We start from the raw sequence: 15,592 nt of genomic DNA, 5'->3' as shown, positions 1-15,592 counted from the left end.
TCAGTCTCTCATTCGCCAACCATTTTTGTTTGACAGGTCCAATAGCCTATCCATAGTTTTTAAAGTAAAATACCTCAATATTCTGGTTTTATTTTTACTTGCTGATTCTAAAATCGAATTTGCTGGAGCATAGTGGTCTCAGGCTAATCCTCTCCCTCATTGGATAATTTCCATCTATATTCCGTACTCTCCCATTCCCTCTTATTTTTATTAGAAGGTTCTAGATATTTCTAAAATATTCAAAACAAATTAAATACAGTATGATGTAACTCAAATTAATCTGGATTCTAATGTAGAATATAATTCTATATAATTCTATATCATTCTATTATATTTCTTTCTCTATGTGTATATATATATATATATTATTTTTATTTTCGCTCTCGTATATATATGTATTTTAATTTCTTCAAAAGAATATAGTTGTTCTACATTTATACTGTGGATTGATGTCTATAATTAGTTACAGTTGGAATATATATAATCTTTTTGCTTTGATTTTGTCATTATTCTTCTGCTAGGAATTATCTAAACACTGGTTAACTCCGCCATTATTTTTGAGTGTTTATAAACTGTATTCTAAAGCGCTCTTTGTACGGATGGAAAATACTCTTGTCCAGCTAATGGTTTAGCAATTATATTAGAACACAACCAAAGGTGTCAGGATGTGTTGCCTTTTAAAATTTGGTAATTGATTTTATTGATTAAATATGTGAGCGCTCCATTGCAAGCTTCTTAAATAGAGCACACATTGCTACAGGAGTCATCTTTGAAAAAGTAATGGGTTGCATGACGGAACGCATCAGGATCCTCCCCTTTTTCTCACTGATTGACCGCACGGTCTGAGGCACATCTCACAGCCTTGTTCCACCGGCTATAGGAACTAACAGTACGTGTCCTAAACACAGGACCTAGCCAGCGTGTGAGCTCCGTATGGTTGCTGTAGTGGACATTTCAGTCTCTCTCCCTCTGATCAGCAATGGATGGCGCACGTCCAGGGAGTAACGGAGGAAACCAACTTACAGCCGGATCCCCGTGGCGGCTTTCAATTCACCAGCTGCACATCTGCCTTCCCTCACTATTTCTACGGCGGTGCACGCCCAGGGAAAAAATAGCAGTGGGATCCTGATTAGTACAGAAAAACAGCTACGAACTCTCCTATTCTACAACTTATTGGGCTCGTTGGATTTAACCTGAAGACGCTCGGGTCCACTAGCCTTATTGGAGAGGTAACATTACAATCTATAGCTACCTATATACCGGCTTTTTGAACTTTGAGGTGGCTTACATCATAGCTGAATAATTTAAAGCACACAATTGCCTCCAGCTTTCTTCTCTATATAATCACTATGTCTTATTTAACAGCTATACATCGTTACACAGCAGTTTGGCAACAGTGTCTTATAAATATTGTAACAGTTTGTTACATTTGGACTGAAATCAGCTATTCAGTCTGTTTTATTGCTTTCAGTGCTGTTGGAATAATTTATGCAATTTATGTGACCTTCTAATCTCTATATAAACGGCAATCTAGTGAGGACAGGGATTAGGAATTGTATTTTTGATATTAGCTTGTTATAAATAATTTTTTATTGAATTAATCTGATAATAAATATTTATTTATTTTTATCTGACTCCTTGGTTGTGAAAGAATATAGGACTTCATGATGTCATAATGAAATGAGCGCCTCTATTTATTCTCTTTTCTGATTTCTAGTTTCAGAAGCATTACACAACTCCTAGTAGAGGCGAACGTACTTTTGACATTATTAACTCCAGGTTTAGGATATGAGATCAGCCTAATTGGCAGACACAGGGGCAGCATTTTTCTCCTTCCTTTTTTCTTTGAATTTATATGTTTGCTCATAATGTGTGTATGTCTAGATTGATTCAGAGAGTGGTGTAAACCCTGGAGCTACACATTTTCAGCAGCCGAGAGCGCCCAAAATAGATCCACCCCATTATTTTTTAATTCTCTATGTAAAATCAAATATATCTACTGATGTTATAAATCATGGAACATGAAATAGTAGTATTTAAATAGTCAGGTAGAAAATAACTAGTTAATGTGTGGCTTTGTTATCAAATGTAAAATAGCTTACATCCCTTACACCACTGACAGTAACATGAAACCGCATTTGGAATCCAAAATATAAAAATTGGAACTGGTATGATGTCCACAACATGATGTGTTACCAGGCTCATGTAAGTCACTTCTTATTTCTTTCCTATAGTAGTGTTTTCTTTGCAACACACAATGAAGACCTGATCAATGTATCTTCCGAACAGTGGATGGTGAGACATGACACCTGCTTGATCTCAGTTTAGTATTTTATTGGTCTCTAACCTAAGATGCTATTACAAGGCAATCTCTGTGGTTTCATGATAGACCTGTACAGTTTTTGCTGCTGTGCTTGATAAAATGTTCAAAGTTGTTGGATTTATATTTGCTAACTTGAGCTGTTATAGATATATTATGGACATCTACATGATAATAAGATGGTTTTACATTAACAATTACAAACTATGATTTACTCATTGTGACTCAACATTTTATAACTAACAGAATGTACCCAAGTTATAAATGAAAAATACTTGTTGGGGGTGCAGCTAAAAAAAATCCTTGTGAAAAGATTCATTCATAGGCATCAAATTCACTGTATATGTCTAAGAAACTAATAATTAACCTTCATATCACAAAGTCTATAAGATCTTGAGAAACAATTTCATTTAGGTTTGTACAAACTTTTGACTGGTATATATATATATATATATATATACATACACACACACACACACACACACACACACACATATATATATATATATATATATATATATATACATACACACACACACACACACATATATATATATATATATATATATATATATATAAACAATCGAGTAATCCACACTCCAGGCTTCAAAAAAACCACAGTACGGTGCTCCACAAGGGCACCAAAGACCAGTATATAGCAATTTGGAAAAGTAGTCACTCACTGGTAATTAGTCAACAGGCAATTTTAATAATAAATCACAGATACAAAGATATACTGCAACACAATATATCTTTGTATTTGTGAGTTAGCATTAAAATTGCCTGTTGACTTATTACCGGTGAATGCCTACATTTCCAAATTTATATATATATATATATATATATATATATATATAAAGAGAGAGAGAGAGAGTTAAACCTGGTTAAGTTGGATATCAAGGTACGGCACATTGAGTTTACTTAAAGGGTTATCTCATACCACTTTTACACAAAAATTCCAGTTCTGACCATGGATGTGGAACACGCTTCCAATCCTGGTTAGACCCGGGACTTCCCCCATTTATACATTTATACCGCAGTCCTGATACGGGTTATTCCCGGATTGGCACCATTTACACTGCACCCGGATGCAGTGTCTTGTGGGCTGGCGCTTAGAGATGATGTAATCTCCAAGTGCCATGAAACACTGCAGACTGGTGCTCCAGAGCATCTTGCCGGGTGCAAGCCCAGCAATCTGGAAGCTGCTGTGCTGCCCCCAGCCTCCGGGTCTCTTCCAGGCACCAGACATTGCACTGCTGTCTGCATACACAGCATAGACAGCATGTGCCATGTCCCCAGCCGCTGCATGGCAACCAGCATGGCACAGGTAGCATAGAGAGCATGCGTAATGACCCCCAGCCTCCTGACCACCTGCCAGACACTGCGGTATGGGAGGTTTGTCATGCTGTAAATGGGTGCCGGGACCACTGATCTGGCTTACCCATTTACACGGCCTCCTAACTGGGTCTTAACTGTGTGCAACTGTGTACAAGCCGGGTTGGATTCCCGGGAAAGTGGACCTAGGGTTTAGGAGAAGGACCCTTTTACACTGCCTGAAGTCCTGGGATTTTGTGCACTCCCATGCAAAATCCTGGTACATTTCAGGTGGAGTAAAAAGGGTATCACTTATCTGGTTTTTCACTTAACCACAGAGGTTCTAAAGATGGTCATCTCATTTACAGAGGATAATAAACTGGACCAATCTCACCTAAATTGGGCTTAACAGCAATCATCTCAGTATTAAAGGTGATTAATCCTAATAATTGAGAAAAATCAGTTTCAGTTAAAAAGATTTGACAGTCTCACAAACAGAGGTATTTTGGTATAAGAATGTCAAGTCCTCAATTATTCCCAGTAATAGAGGTTTCCCACTATCCAGGAACCACTTACTTCTCCAGGTTTGACAAATTTATATATTTAGATATATATGTGTTTATGTTATAGTTAAGCATTGAATAATTGTGAAGTTCTTGCTGATCTGTAGATCAGGTCTTTCTGATGATACTCTGCCTGGACAATAGGTGACTCCTAAACAAAAGGTCCTTTTGGTGACATAACAGGAGATCAGAGGCTCCTGTGATCTAATTAGAATGCAAGGTGTTAACCCTGCCAGGGTGTAATTAGCATGTCCCATTGTAGTAAGTTACCATATGAATATTTACACCTCATTTACAAGACAAGAAGCTGGGCACGAGAAGCTGATGTGCTGAATGACTATATACTAATGTTATGAGACCCTAATTTACAAGTCACCTCTCTGTGTAAGAATTCCTTCTGGTCATCCTGGGAACTACTGGGGAGAGATGGGGGAGGAGTGACTATAAATAGGGTGTTTTCGGCTACTGATAGCTGATGGAGGAACTGTTGGATGAGTTACTGGTTGGAGAGCTGGACGGATGGAGGAGTCAGATACAGAAGTAAACTCCAGAGAAAAGTAATTATAATATATATAAGAATACATTTATATGTATAACACATTTGTAGATATAATATTGTAGATATTTCTTGTTATCAATACTTAAAAAGGTTTATCTTATCTATGGTTATATAGTTAGCATAGCAATATAATTTGTTTATGTAAGGATACACTACTCTAAGCTTTATATTCTATATCATATATTATTTATTAATATTGTATTGCAACCACCTCCCACAAAAATAATCAGATATAACATTTATATTACATTATCTACATGTTTCTATGGGTCACAATGTGGTTAGATATTCATGAAGTATTATAAAAATGAATGTAAGCTCATACTAAATGTTTAAATATATTGATGGACTTTTATACTGTGTCTCCTAAAACCTGCAGAAACAATTTAGTTGTCCCATAATCTTATGGTTCTGCCATTACTATGGTAGAAACAGGAAGGGCAATAGAGGAGGTTGCCCTATTCAGGGCAGGCATCTGGAGGTAACCTTCTCTATTGTCTTCAGTAGTTCCCCCACTTTACTGTCATATGATCACATTTTCCCCATTACAATGGTGTGTGCTGAACCAATGCTGACATCCTGGGGTATCAGCTGGCAGCAGGTGTGACAGGATCACTATAATGTGTTACCCACCTATTGTCAGTGCAGTAGGTGAGTAATGTATAATCTGCACATTCTGAGGTGAGAATAGGAGGATTATACAATCATTATGGAAACATTTAGAGATAGCATCTTAAGGTGCATACACACTGAGGGTTTTTGCCCAGTGTGTATGCACAATGATCATGTTAACAGCGCTGGCAGGAAAATCGCTCAGAGCATACACACTGAGCGATTTTCAGCTGGACCAACAATGATCACGAGGGTGAACCACTTTCCACAGTATGAGACTGCGGAAAGTGGTTCACTTGGCCGGTAAAACAGGTCGACGAATGGCGTCTGCCAGTGATTATGCGGGAGCACTCATCAGCACTCACTGCTCATCAACCGGCCTTACACACTAGGAGGTTTGTAGCTTAAACTCACCAAGTGTGTATGGGCCTTAAGTATTGGCATCTGCAGAAGGAATATAGAGGTCTCTGTGCTGCACATGTAACTGGAATTGGAGACATAGCAATTTGTCAACTTACACATATTTTAAAAGAATGGTAAAAGACTGGATCAAATTTTTCAGTGTACATAAATATAATGTGATATAATGTCATGTCTCTTAAACAATATAACATTACTGTACAAACAGATTTATAACAGTAATCTTTATGCTTTTACGTGTGATCTTTTTCTTGCAGGACAAATAAGGAGCAAGATTCCCTCTAAGAATATAAGAAGATATAATGGAAAGGGACATTGTTCTCTGATCAAGACAACTACATACATCATTTATTTAGAAACCTCTTAAGGATTCTCAAAAACATTATTTTTTTCTGTAAAGCAGAAACATTATAAAACTAATTTTTATCTCATCTAATACATGATGAGTCTCACTGGAGAGAAACCACATCTGTGGTCTGAGTGTTACAAAAGCTTTACATATAAATCAGAGCTTCTCAGACATGAGAGGATTCACACAGGAGAGAGACCATTTACATGTTCTGAATGTAGCAAGTGTTTTTCCCGAAAGTCACATCTTGTTACACATCAGAGGAGCCACACAGGAGAGAAACCATTTATATGCTGTGAATGCAGCAAGTGTTTTACTCAAAAGTCATGTCTTGATATACATCAGAGGAGTAACACAGAAGAGAATCTATTTAAATGCTCTGAATGCAGCAAGTGTTTTCCCCGAAAGTCACGTCTTGTTACACATCAGAGGAGTCACACAGGAGAGAAGCCATTTGCATGCTCTGAATGTAGCAAATGTTATACCATTAAGTCATATCTTGATATACATCAGAGGAGTAACACAGGAGAAGCCATTTACACTCTCTGAATACAGCAAGTGTTTTACCCAAAAGTCATGTCTTGTTATACATCAGAGGCCTCACACAGGAGAGAAACCATATAAATGCTCTAAATGCAGCAAGTGTTTTATCCAAATGTCACATCTTGTTAGCCATCAGGAGTCTCACAATACAGGAACAATATAAATGTTGTGAATGCAGCAAGTTTTTAACTAGAAAGATAATACTTATGAGTATTAATCACATGGGGAGTCACTCTGAGGGCCTGACATTAGGATATGTTTGATAAATATGTTATCTTGTATAACTTCAATATAGTTACAAGTGAGGACATTTTTTTTTCTGAATGTGACAAGTGTTTTATATATAAATCAATGTTGTTAAAGACCAGAGAAGAGAAGCATTTATAGTTGTACATCTGCACCAGTATAATGTAATAAACAATGTGCATGGTAAAACGCCCCAAAATTGCCTGAAATGATTATTTATGTATTTGTAAATATAATTATGTAACTCCCATCACATATTATCATAGATGTGGTATATTTGAATTTTTCCACATACCTGATTAATTATGCAGATATAATTAACCTTTGTGACTGTTGTGTCATATGTTGATAATTTAGCTGATTGCATGTAATCTCCTTTATTTGTAACTTACCTGTTACGAATCACGTATATTCTCCATTCCTAACATACAGCAACCATTTGGCATATATTTGGAGTGACCAAGGAGAAAAGTCCAATAATTGCGGTCACACTTCACTGGAGATGCCCAATCTCTTCCGAACTTGGAAGCTAAGCAGTGAAAGGCCGGGTCAGTACAAGGAAGGGAGACCTCCTTTGAACACCCTGGTACTGCAATAAATTGGCTATTGGACACAGTGGCACTCAACTTTATGTCATTCAATACTGGGATTCGCATGACCAATGATTTTATTCCCTGCATTTATAAAATCCGTAATGGATATTAGCAATGATGGTCATATATTCCATAAAATATATGATGCAGATTTTTGTTGACATAAGCATCACAGAATTCTACTTCTGGCAATTTGTATATCGTGAATTTGGAGATCACGAATAATTAGAATTATTAATATTTTAGCTAAGCTATGTTTTTCACATATAGTCACTCCTAGGATTTGATTTATATTGATTAAATTTTTTTTTTTTTTTTTAAATCTACTAATTATACTATTAACCTCTGAATTAAGAGTGCTCCCAAAAAAGAGTCCTTTCTTTCAAACCTTCTTTTGGTCATTTTGGTACTTGATACTCTCTGACTCTAGGGAGCACCACTGAAAGCAACATTGATACTGGGATAAACCCCTACAACATCTATAGTTGCCATATACAGAAGAAATTCCATTTAAATTCAGTTCTTTCAGAGGCTACTAATTGTTTATACAATTTTGTTTGGACTGGTGCGGTTCCCTCCTAAACCCATTTCCCAATCCATTTACTGGCTGATAACTCAGCTTTCTAGGGAATACCTGCACAGTCATACTATTAAGGGGTCAGTGTTTTCTTCTCTTAGAATTCCCTATCCCGTACATATATTTTCAATCTAGGAGTGCTTTATATAATTCACTATATTATGAGTTTCAGTTTAAGACAAGAGCTCAGCTCTAGACACAAAAACAAGGACAACTTGGATGATATTTTTCCAAGTGATCTGGTGGACACTGAACCCCACATTAGTTGGGAAGAGGACTTTCAAAAATTGAACTTGACACTAAGAAAACAAATCAGGACTAATTGGGATCTCACAACGTTGGAAAACTATATTAAGAATAAAATATCCCCACGTGGCCTTCGCCCAAGAGTCTTCCCGACCTTTGATTTGGCTAGTGAGAATTTGACTAAAGAATGGGAAAATATCCTCTTGAAATGCTCTAACGACCTTATGAATGTACTTATTAAACATAATAATCTCATTCTAGAAGAGTGTGAACGAAACCTAGAGGAATTGGGTAAAAAATTGGAAAACTGGGAGAAAGACCCTCAATTCCAATGGTGTTTTGAGAAAAATAAATTGGAACTCCAAGCTTATGAACAAACCATCATAGACAGAAAAAAGACCAAATACGCGAGAGACAAAAGAGATTTTGCTTCCGGGAAAATCTTCAAATGGCAAAAACCAACTTGGAGAAAAGATCCTCCCAAATATACAGGCCAATATTCATCATCTGAGGCAGAGACTTCGGGAACAGAAGAAACCCCAGACTACACCACAGAGGGACGACCCAACTCCAGAAGTGACATTCCCAACAACCCTCAGAATTCAGCCTCTTTTTTAGGCGATTCTCGAATAGGAAGAGGAAGACAAAGAGAGGGAAGACGAGGCGGGGGCGCAAAAAAAAGAGGACCGCAACAATGGGATTCTTCACCACCAACGACCCGCAACACATACAGACGACAACACCAACAGGATCGGTGGTAACTCAGACCTGTGACAAAGACTCTAAATTAAAAATTATTAACCTTTCAGATCATGAACTCACACAAGCTCAAGAATCCGTATTTCAAAAAGGGCTGACTTTCTCGCCCACAGAACACTTTGACAGATTCAAGTGGGAAAAAGACCTGAAGCTATTTGGTAGGAAGTTGCTACTAACTAAATTATATGCTGATAAGGAAACAACATCACTATCACCTTCTGAATCTCAATCTTCAGACATATCACAGATGGAACAAGAAGCACTAGATGCACTACAGGAACTCGAACAAGAACAACATCAGCATATGGAAGAGGATCCCACTACCAGACCGAGATGTAAAAAGAAGTCTACCTATTTTCCACAGGAACAAATCTGTCCTGAGGTATCGGTATTTATGAAACTTGTAGCGAAAGAATTTGACCTAATCCACATTAACAAACATAAGTGGCGGGGCAATTCTAATCTTACCCAACAAGAAAGAACTGCTCTAAGAGAAATACAGACATGGCAAGATGTCGTCATCAAGTCCTCGGACAAAGGAGGCAATGTTGTCATCTGGCCCAAAACAGAATATATTAAAGAAGCACAGCGACAACTTGATACCACCAACTGTTACAAACGGATACTACTTAATCCCCTCCAAGATTACAAAAGAATCTATGAAAATATTCTCAACCAAGCACTTGCACAAGGTACAATTACCAAACAGGAGCATGATTATCTATTGACACAGAACCCCAAGATCCCAACCTATTACCTACTGCCCAAAATACACAAAAACATCGCAACTCCCCCAGGGAGACCCATTGTGTCTGGGATAGGGGGATTAACAGAAAAGGCGAGTATCTTCCTTGACTTACACCTCAGACAATATGTCCTGAACCTTCCCTCATATGTCCAGGACACAACCGATATATTGAGGAAACTGCATGATTTAAAATTAGAAGAAAATCAATATTTGGTGTCACTGGATGTCGAGGCACTATATACATCAATAGGTCATAAAGATGGGATAAGAGCAGTAGAATATTTTCTACATAATGAACCAAAGAATGACTTTCATCTTTTTCTGATTAAGTTATTGTATTTTGTGTTACATTACAACTTTATTACATTCAATGACAAATTTTACCTCCAAACAAGGGGTACGGCTATGGGGGCGGCCTGTGCGCCCACATATGCCAATATATTCCTTGGATGGTGGGAGAAGGAAATTATCTTTAAAGACCATAATGATATATTCACGTCTCATATCGTTATGTGGAACAGATATATAGACGTCATTTTTATGATCTGGGAGGGTGACCTACACTTGTTGCACCAATTCATAGAACATCTTAACAAGAATGATCGGAATATTCATTTAACACACAGCATAAGCCAATCAGAACTTCCATTTTTGGACTTGATGATTTACAAGAACTCTGAAGGAATGATTGCCACAAAACTATATCGGAAGAGCACAGCAACAAATACTTTATTACATCAAACCAGTTCCCATTTTCCCCCAACCATAGAAAATATCCCAAAAGGGGAATTTCTCCGACTCCGTAGGAACTGTTCAGATGATAAGGAATTCATAACACAAAGCACAGAACTGACAAACAGACTATGCGATAGGGGATATAGTAAAACTTCCATAAAAAAAGCTATGAAAACGGTCAAAACTATTAAAAGAGAGGATCTAATTTTTAAGAGAAAACCAAAGAGTCCAAACACTGACAATACTATACGCTTTGTCGGAAATTTTTGCAGAGAATGGAAGAAGGTGAATACAGCAATACAAAAACATTGGCATATTCTACATGCAGACTCTACTTTATCCAAAAATTTGGGTCCTAAGGTCGCCATGAGTTGGCGCAGATCCAAAAACCTTAAAGACAGACTTGTAAGCAGTCATTTTCAAAAACTCCCTACAAAAAGACCAATAGTCACTGGAACATATCCCTGTGGCAAATGCAAAGCTTGCAGATATATTAATCCAATAAAGGAAATAGAAGACAAATTTGGAAAGATGATACAAATAAAAGACTATATGAACTGCCAAACTGAGGGGGTTATCTATTGCCTGAAATGTAGCTGCAACCAAAATTATATTGGCATGACAACCCGTCCGCTTAAACAGCGAGTCCTAGAACACGTAGGATCTATACGTAATGCCATCACGGACAAGGCAAAGATGAAACAATTAACCTCAGTCGCTCGCCATTTTCATACCCATCATGAAAATAGATGGGAGGAGCTTAAAATCTTCGGCTTGGAGAAAATAAAACTCGGAATACGAGGAGGTAATTTAACCGAGAACTTACTGCAAAGAGAGAGCGAATGGATCTTTAAGATGGGATCTTTACAACCAGCAGGCATGAATGAGCACATAAATGATGGGGTATATTTAAATTAATGTCCTCATATTAGAACCTCTGGTATCTAATACAGTTCTCTTTTCCTTTCACAGCCAACCCAAAAAATATATATATATAATTTTTATAACACCTTACATATTCATAATAGTGTAATTTTTCACCTTTTTTTCTCTTCACGGGGGCTCTTCCTAATAAGCATTATACCTGCCCTTCAAAACTAATTCATTATCATTACGTTTTATTACTATCCACTCCCTAATCATGTTCCCTATTCACCATTCTTTCCCTCACTCCCTCTCTTATATTCCTTGTTATTTCATTTCCATTCCTCTAATATAAAAAACATATATAAAAATTATTAATCTGCTAATTACACCACTCACCTTCCAATTAATTCATCAATCAAGTATTTTCATCACCGTCACATATTAACTAACAAATCATCACTTGCACAATAAATCATCTCATTATATATATATATATATATATATATATATATATATATATATTTTATATATATATATATTATTTTTTATAATTTTTATAATTTTATATTATTATTATTTTTCAAATCATAAGTTTCTTTTTATATATATCTTCTTTATATTCATCTTTAATTTCCTTAAGCTCACCCAGGCAATTCATCTGGATGTTAAATCAATTACAATTAAACACAAGCTGTTACAATCATTAACGATGCCCAACCTGAGAGATTCAGTCAACTTAACCAAGATTGGGGGATCAGTATGTCTATCAATAATTTTACCCAATCAGCCATGAGCCCTGCTCTACATAAACTGGAACCTTCAGTGACCTCATTACGTCCTGTGACCAAGCTTATCTTGCGAAACGTATGTCAGGTTCAGCGATTACGTGCTGCGCACACATGACCGCGCTAGCCGGAGCGCTTAGACTATCACCAGGCAACGGCCCCAGCTATCGCTCTCCTCCAGAGAGACCACGGACAGACGCCGCTGCAGCTTTTGAAGTGTCTCCACGGCAACGGCCCCAAACTACCGCTCTCTTGGAGCATCAACACGGACACACGCCGCTGCAATCTCCGGAGCTTCAACGCAGCCACAAGCGGAACGGCATTACATATATCAGTACTGGTATCATATACACTCCACACCAATGAGAAATTCATCCACTTTTACAATACTAATTTGCAAGGCTTCAACTGTCTGACATAATAGTCAATTGTGGTTATCCTTTCTTTACAAAAACCTATTGAACATTTTCTGCAGGTTTATATATAACTTGCTGTGATACATATCCTTCCCCCTTTTTTCCCTCTCTCTCCTTTCCCTTCCTTCCCCCCCCCTCCCCTTCCCTTTTCTCCTTTTCCCCAGTGACCCAGAGGGGTCCATCACTAAAAGCCAGTATCTGACTGATTTAAGTCCGTCTGCCTGTTATTACGCCATATGGGTTCTTCATAAAGAGCTGGTATCCGGTTGATTTATGTCCGTCTGTCAGCTATCTTGCCATACATACATGCTGTTTTTCACAGCATAAATTAAATCAATTATTTAAATTGGTACGGCCGTACTGATGATCTGTCCTAAGCTCAGATATAAGGATAATCAATTAGTAATTATATGTGGCATTTATGAATTTTCCCACATTTATTATCCTCAATAATTTAGCTACATGTCTTCTGTGATTGCTACATGCTGTACAATTAAGGAATTGTGTTCATAATTATCCTTTGGTGACCACTGTGTCATATGCTAATTAATTAGTTGGTGATTGTTCGATTACATGCACTTAATTTCTTTATGTGGCCGTTGTGCCACGTATCTGTTTATCAGCTAACTATAGGTCAATCAAAAAACTCAGTCACACAATCAAGGGAGTGTATGTGTCATATGCTGATTAATCAGCTGGTGATTGTTAGGATAATTGCATACGTTTACTTTCTCCTTCTTTTTGTGGCTGTTTCGCTACATCTGCTGAATATTCATTAACTACATGTGTGTATATTTCTCACATTTTTGTGACCGCCGTGTCACATATTATCATAGATGTGGTATATTTGAATTTTTCCACATACCTGATTAATTATGCAGATATAATTAACCTTTGTGACTGTTGTGTCATATGTTGATAATTTAGCTGATTGCATGTAATCTCCTTTATTTGTAATTTACCTGTTACGAATCACGTATATTCTCCATTCCTAACATACAGCAACCATTTGGCATATATTTGGAGTGACCAAGGAGAAAAGTCCAATAATTGCGGTCACACTTCACTGGAGATGCCCAATCTCTTCCGAACTTGGAAGCTAAGCAGTGAAAGGTCGGGTCAGTACAAGGAAGGGAGACCTCCTTTGAACACCCTGGTACTGCAATAAATTGGCTATTGGACACAGTGGCACTCAACTTTATGTCATTCAATACTGGGATTCGCATGACCAATGATTTTATTCCCTGCATTTATAAAATCCGTAATGGATATTAGCAGTATGAATGATGGTCATATATTCCATAAAATATATGATGCAGATTTTTGTTGACATAAGCATCACAGAATTCTACTTCTGGCAATTTGTATATCGTGAATTTGGAGATCACAAATAATTAGAATTATTAATATTTTAGCTAAGCTATGTTTTTCACATATAGTCACTCCTAGGATTTGATTTATATTGATTAAATTGTTTTTTTTTTTTAAATCTACTAATTATACTATTAACCTCTGAATTAAGAGTGCTCCCAAAAAAGAGTCCTTTCTTTCAAACCTTCTTTTGGTCATTTTGGTACTTGTAACTCCCATCACCTAAGGAGCGCTACTGCTGACACCTAATACATTAGTATATAAAAAGAGCTGAGAGGAGTTTCTCGGTGCAGTGCATTGGCTTAAAACATATTTTTGGTATTTTCATAAAATACAGAGTTAATTATATTTCCACCAGCTAAAAGTAGTTACCAGCTTGATATCTCTATCATTGTTGAAAAATCTGACTATCAATCCTAGCACACAAGCCTAGGTGTCATCATTGACTCCAAACTGTCCTTTGCTCCCCATATTCAGTCTGTCTCAAAATCATGCTAAATACATCTAAAAAACATTAAAATACCTTACATTAAACATTGTTAAAACGGTAACTCATGCTCTCATTATCTCCCGCATTGATTATTGCAATAGTCTTCTTACTGGTCTTACCAAAAACACTCTCACCACTAAAAAACATTCTGAATACAACTGTGTGGCTAATATTCCTTGCCAGATGTTCATCTTCTACAGATTCACTTTGTCGGTCCCTCCATTGGTTACCTGTGTTCTTCTGTATTCAATATAAAATATTTTATTCACACACAGGCATTAACCAAACTACACCAAAGTATGTCTCTTTGCTTATCACAAAACATCTCCCAACCCCCCGCCTCTTCGCTCTTCACAAGATATATGTCTCATCCATGCTCATCATTTGCTCCCATTCACATTTGAAAGACTTTCTTCAGGGCTGCATCCACTCTGTGGAATGCCCTACCATGCACAATTAGACTCTCCTCTAGTCTCCAAACCTTCAAGTATTCCCTGAAAATTCACCGCTTCAGGCAAGCTTATCAAATTCTGGAACTGCTCACATAACATTCATAAACTTTCCTAGTCAATAACATCCCCACTGTACAGTCCACATATATCCTTACATATTTCCTCTGTCTTCACTTTCACTTCCTCCGGACCCCAGTTCATCATTGCTGTGTGGTCATATCATGAAGCCCACCAATAACATTTGCAATCTGGTGGATAATTATGCAATATATAGCACCTATCACTTGTGTATCAATGTCTACTTCCCTATAGATTGTAAACTTGCGATCAGGGCCTTCCTACCTCTATGACTGCTTGTTATTACCCAGTTTTGTTTTATCACTGGTGTTTCCAATTGTAAAGAGCAACAGGATTTGCTGCGCTATATAAGAAACTGTTAATAAATAAATATAATGTGCACCCTCCCTGTGCTAAATGTGTTTTTAAACCATTGCCCATTATAATTAGTCATGCATGTATTTTTGCAGGTGTATCTCTATTGGAGCTGATTAAACATTGTACTACATTGATATGTTCTACAACTAAAGAAGAAATTCCGCATTAAGAATATTGGCTAACCTATATTCT

The 15,592-nt window shown here is 37.1% G+C and overlaps 1 protein-coding gene and 2 pseudogenes across 1 annotated transcript; all 3 read left to right on the top strand.

The window, feature by feature from the left end:
• Positions 1-6,230: 6,230 nt before the first annotated feature.
• LOC134934251 (gastrula zinc finger protein XlCGF71.1-like) lies at positions 6,231-6,686 on the top strand. The gene has a single exon (XM_063929728.1). It carries the CDS (start codon positions 6,231-6,233, stop codon positions 6,684-6,686), a length of 456 nt encoding a protein of 151 aa, XP_063785798.1.
• Positions 6,687-7,404: 718 nt separating this feature from the next.
• Positions 7,405-7,524, top strand: LOC134938893 (5S ribosomal RNA; annotated as a pseudogene).
• Positions 7,525-13,700: 6,176 nt separating this feature from the next.
• LOC134939139 (5S ribosomal RNA) lies at positions 13,701-13,820 on the top strand (annotated as a pseudogene).
• Positions 13,821-15,592: the final 1,772 nt, after the last annotated feature.

The sequence above is a fragment of the Pseudophryne corroboree genome, chromosome 6 (genome assembly GCF_028390025.1).
Source record: "Pseudophryne corroboree isolate aPseCor3 chromosome 6, aPseCor3.hap2, whole genome shotgun sequence".
Classification (NCBI taxonomy): Eukaryota; Metazoa; Chordata; class Amphibia; order Anura; family Myobatrachidae; genus Pseudophryne; species Pseudophryne corroboree.
Note: the sequence above shows the minus strand (reverse complement) of the source record. Positions and strands in the feature narration are given on the sequence as shown.

Excerpts from the sequence above, each read along its gene's own strand:
- LOC134934251 (XM_063929728.1), top strand. The coding sequence starts at position 6,231 with ATGAGTCTCACTGGAGAGAAACCACATCTGTGGTCTGAGTGTTACAAA.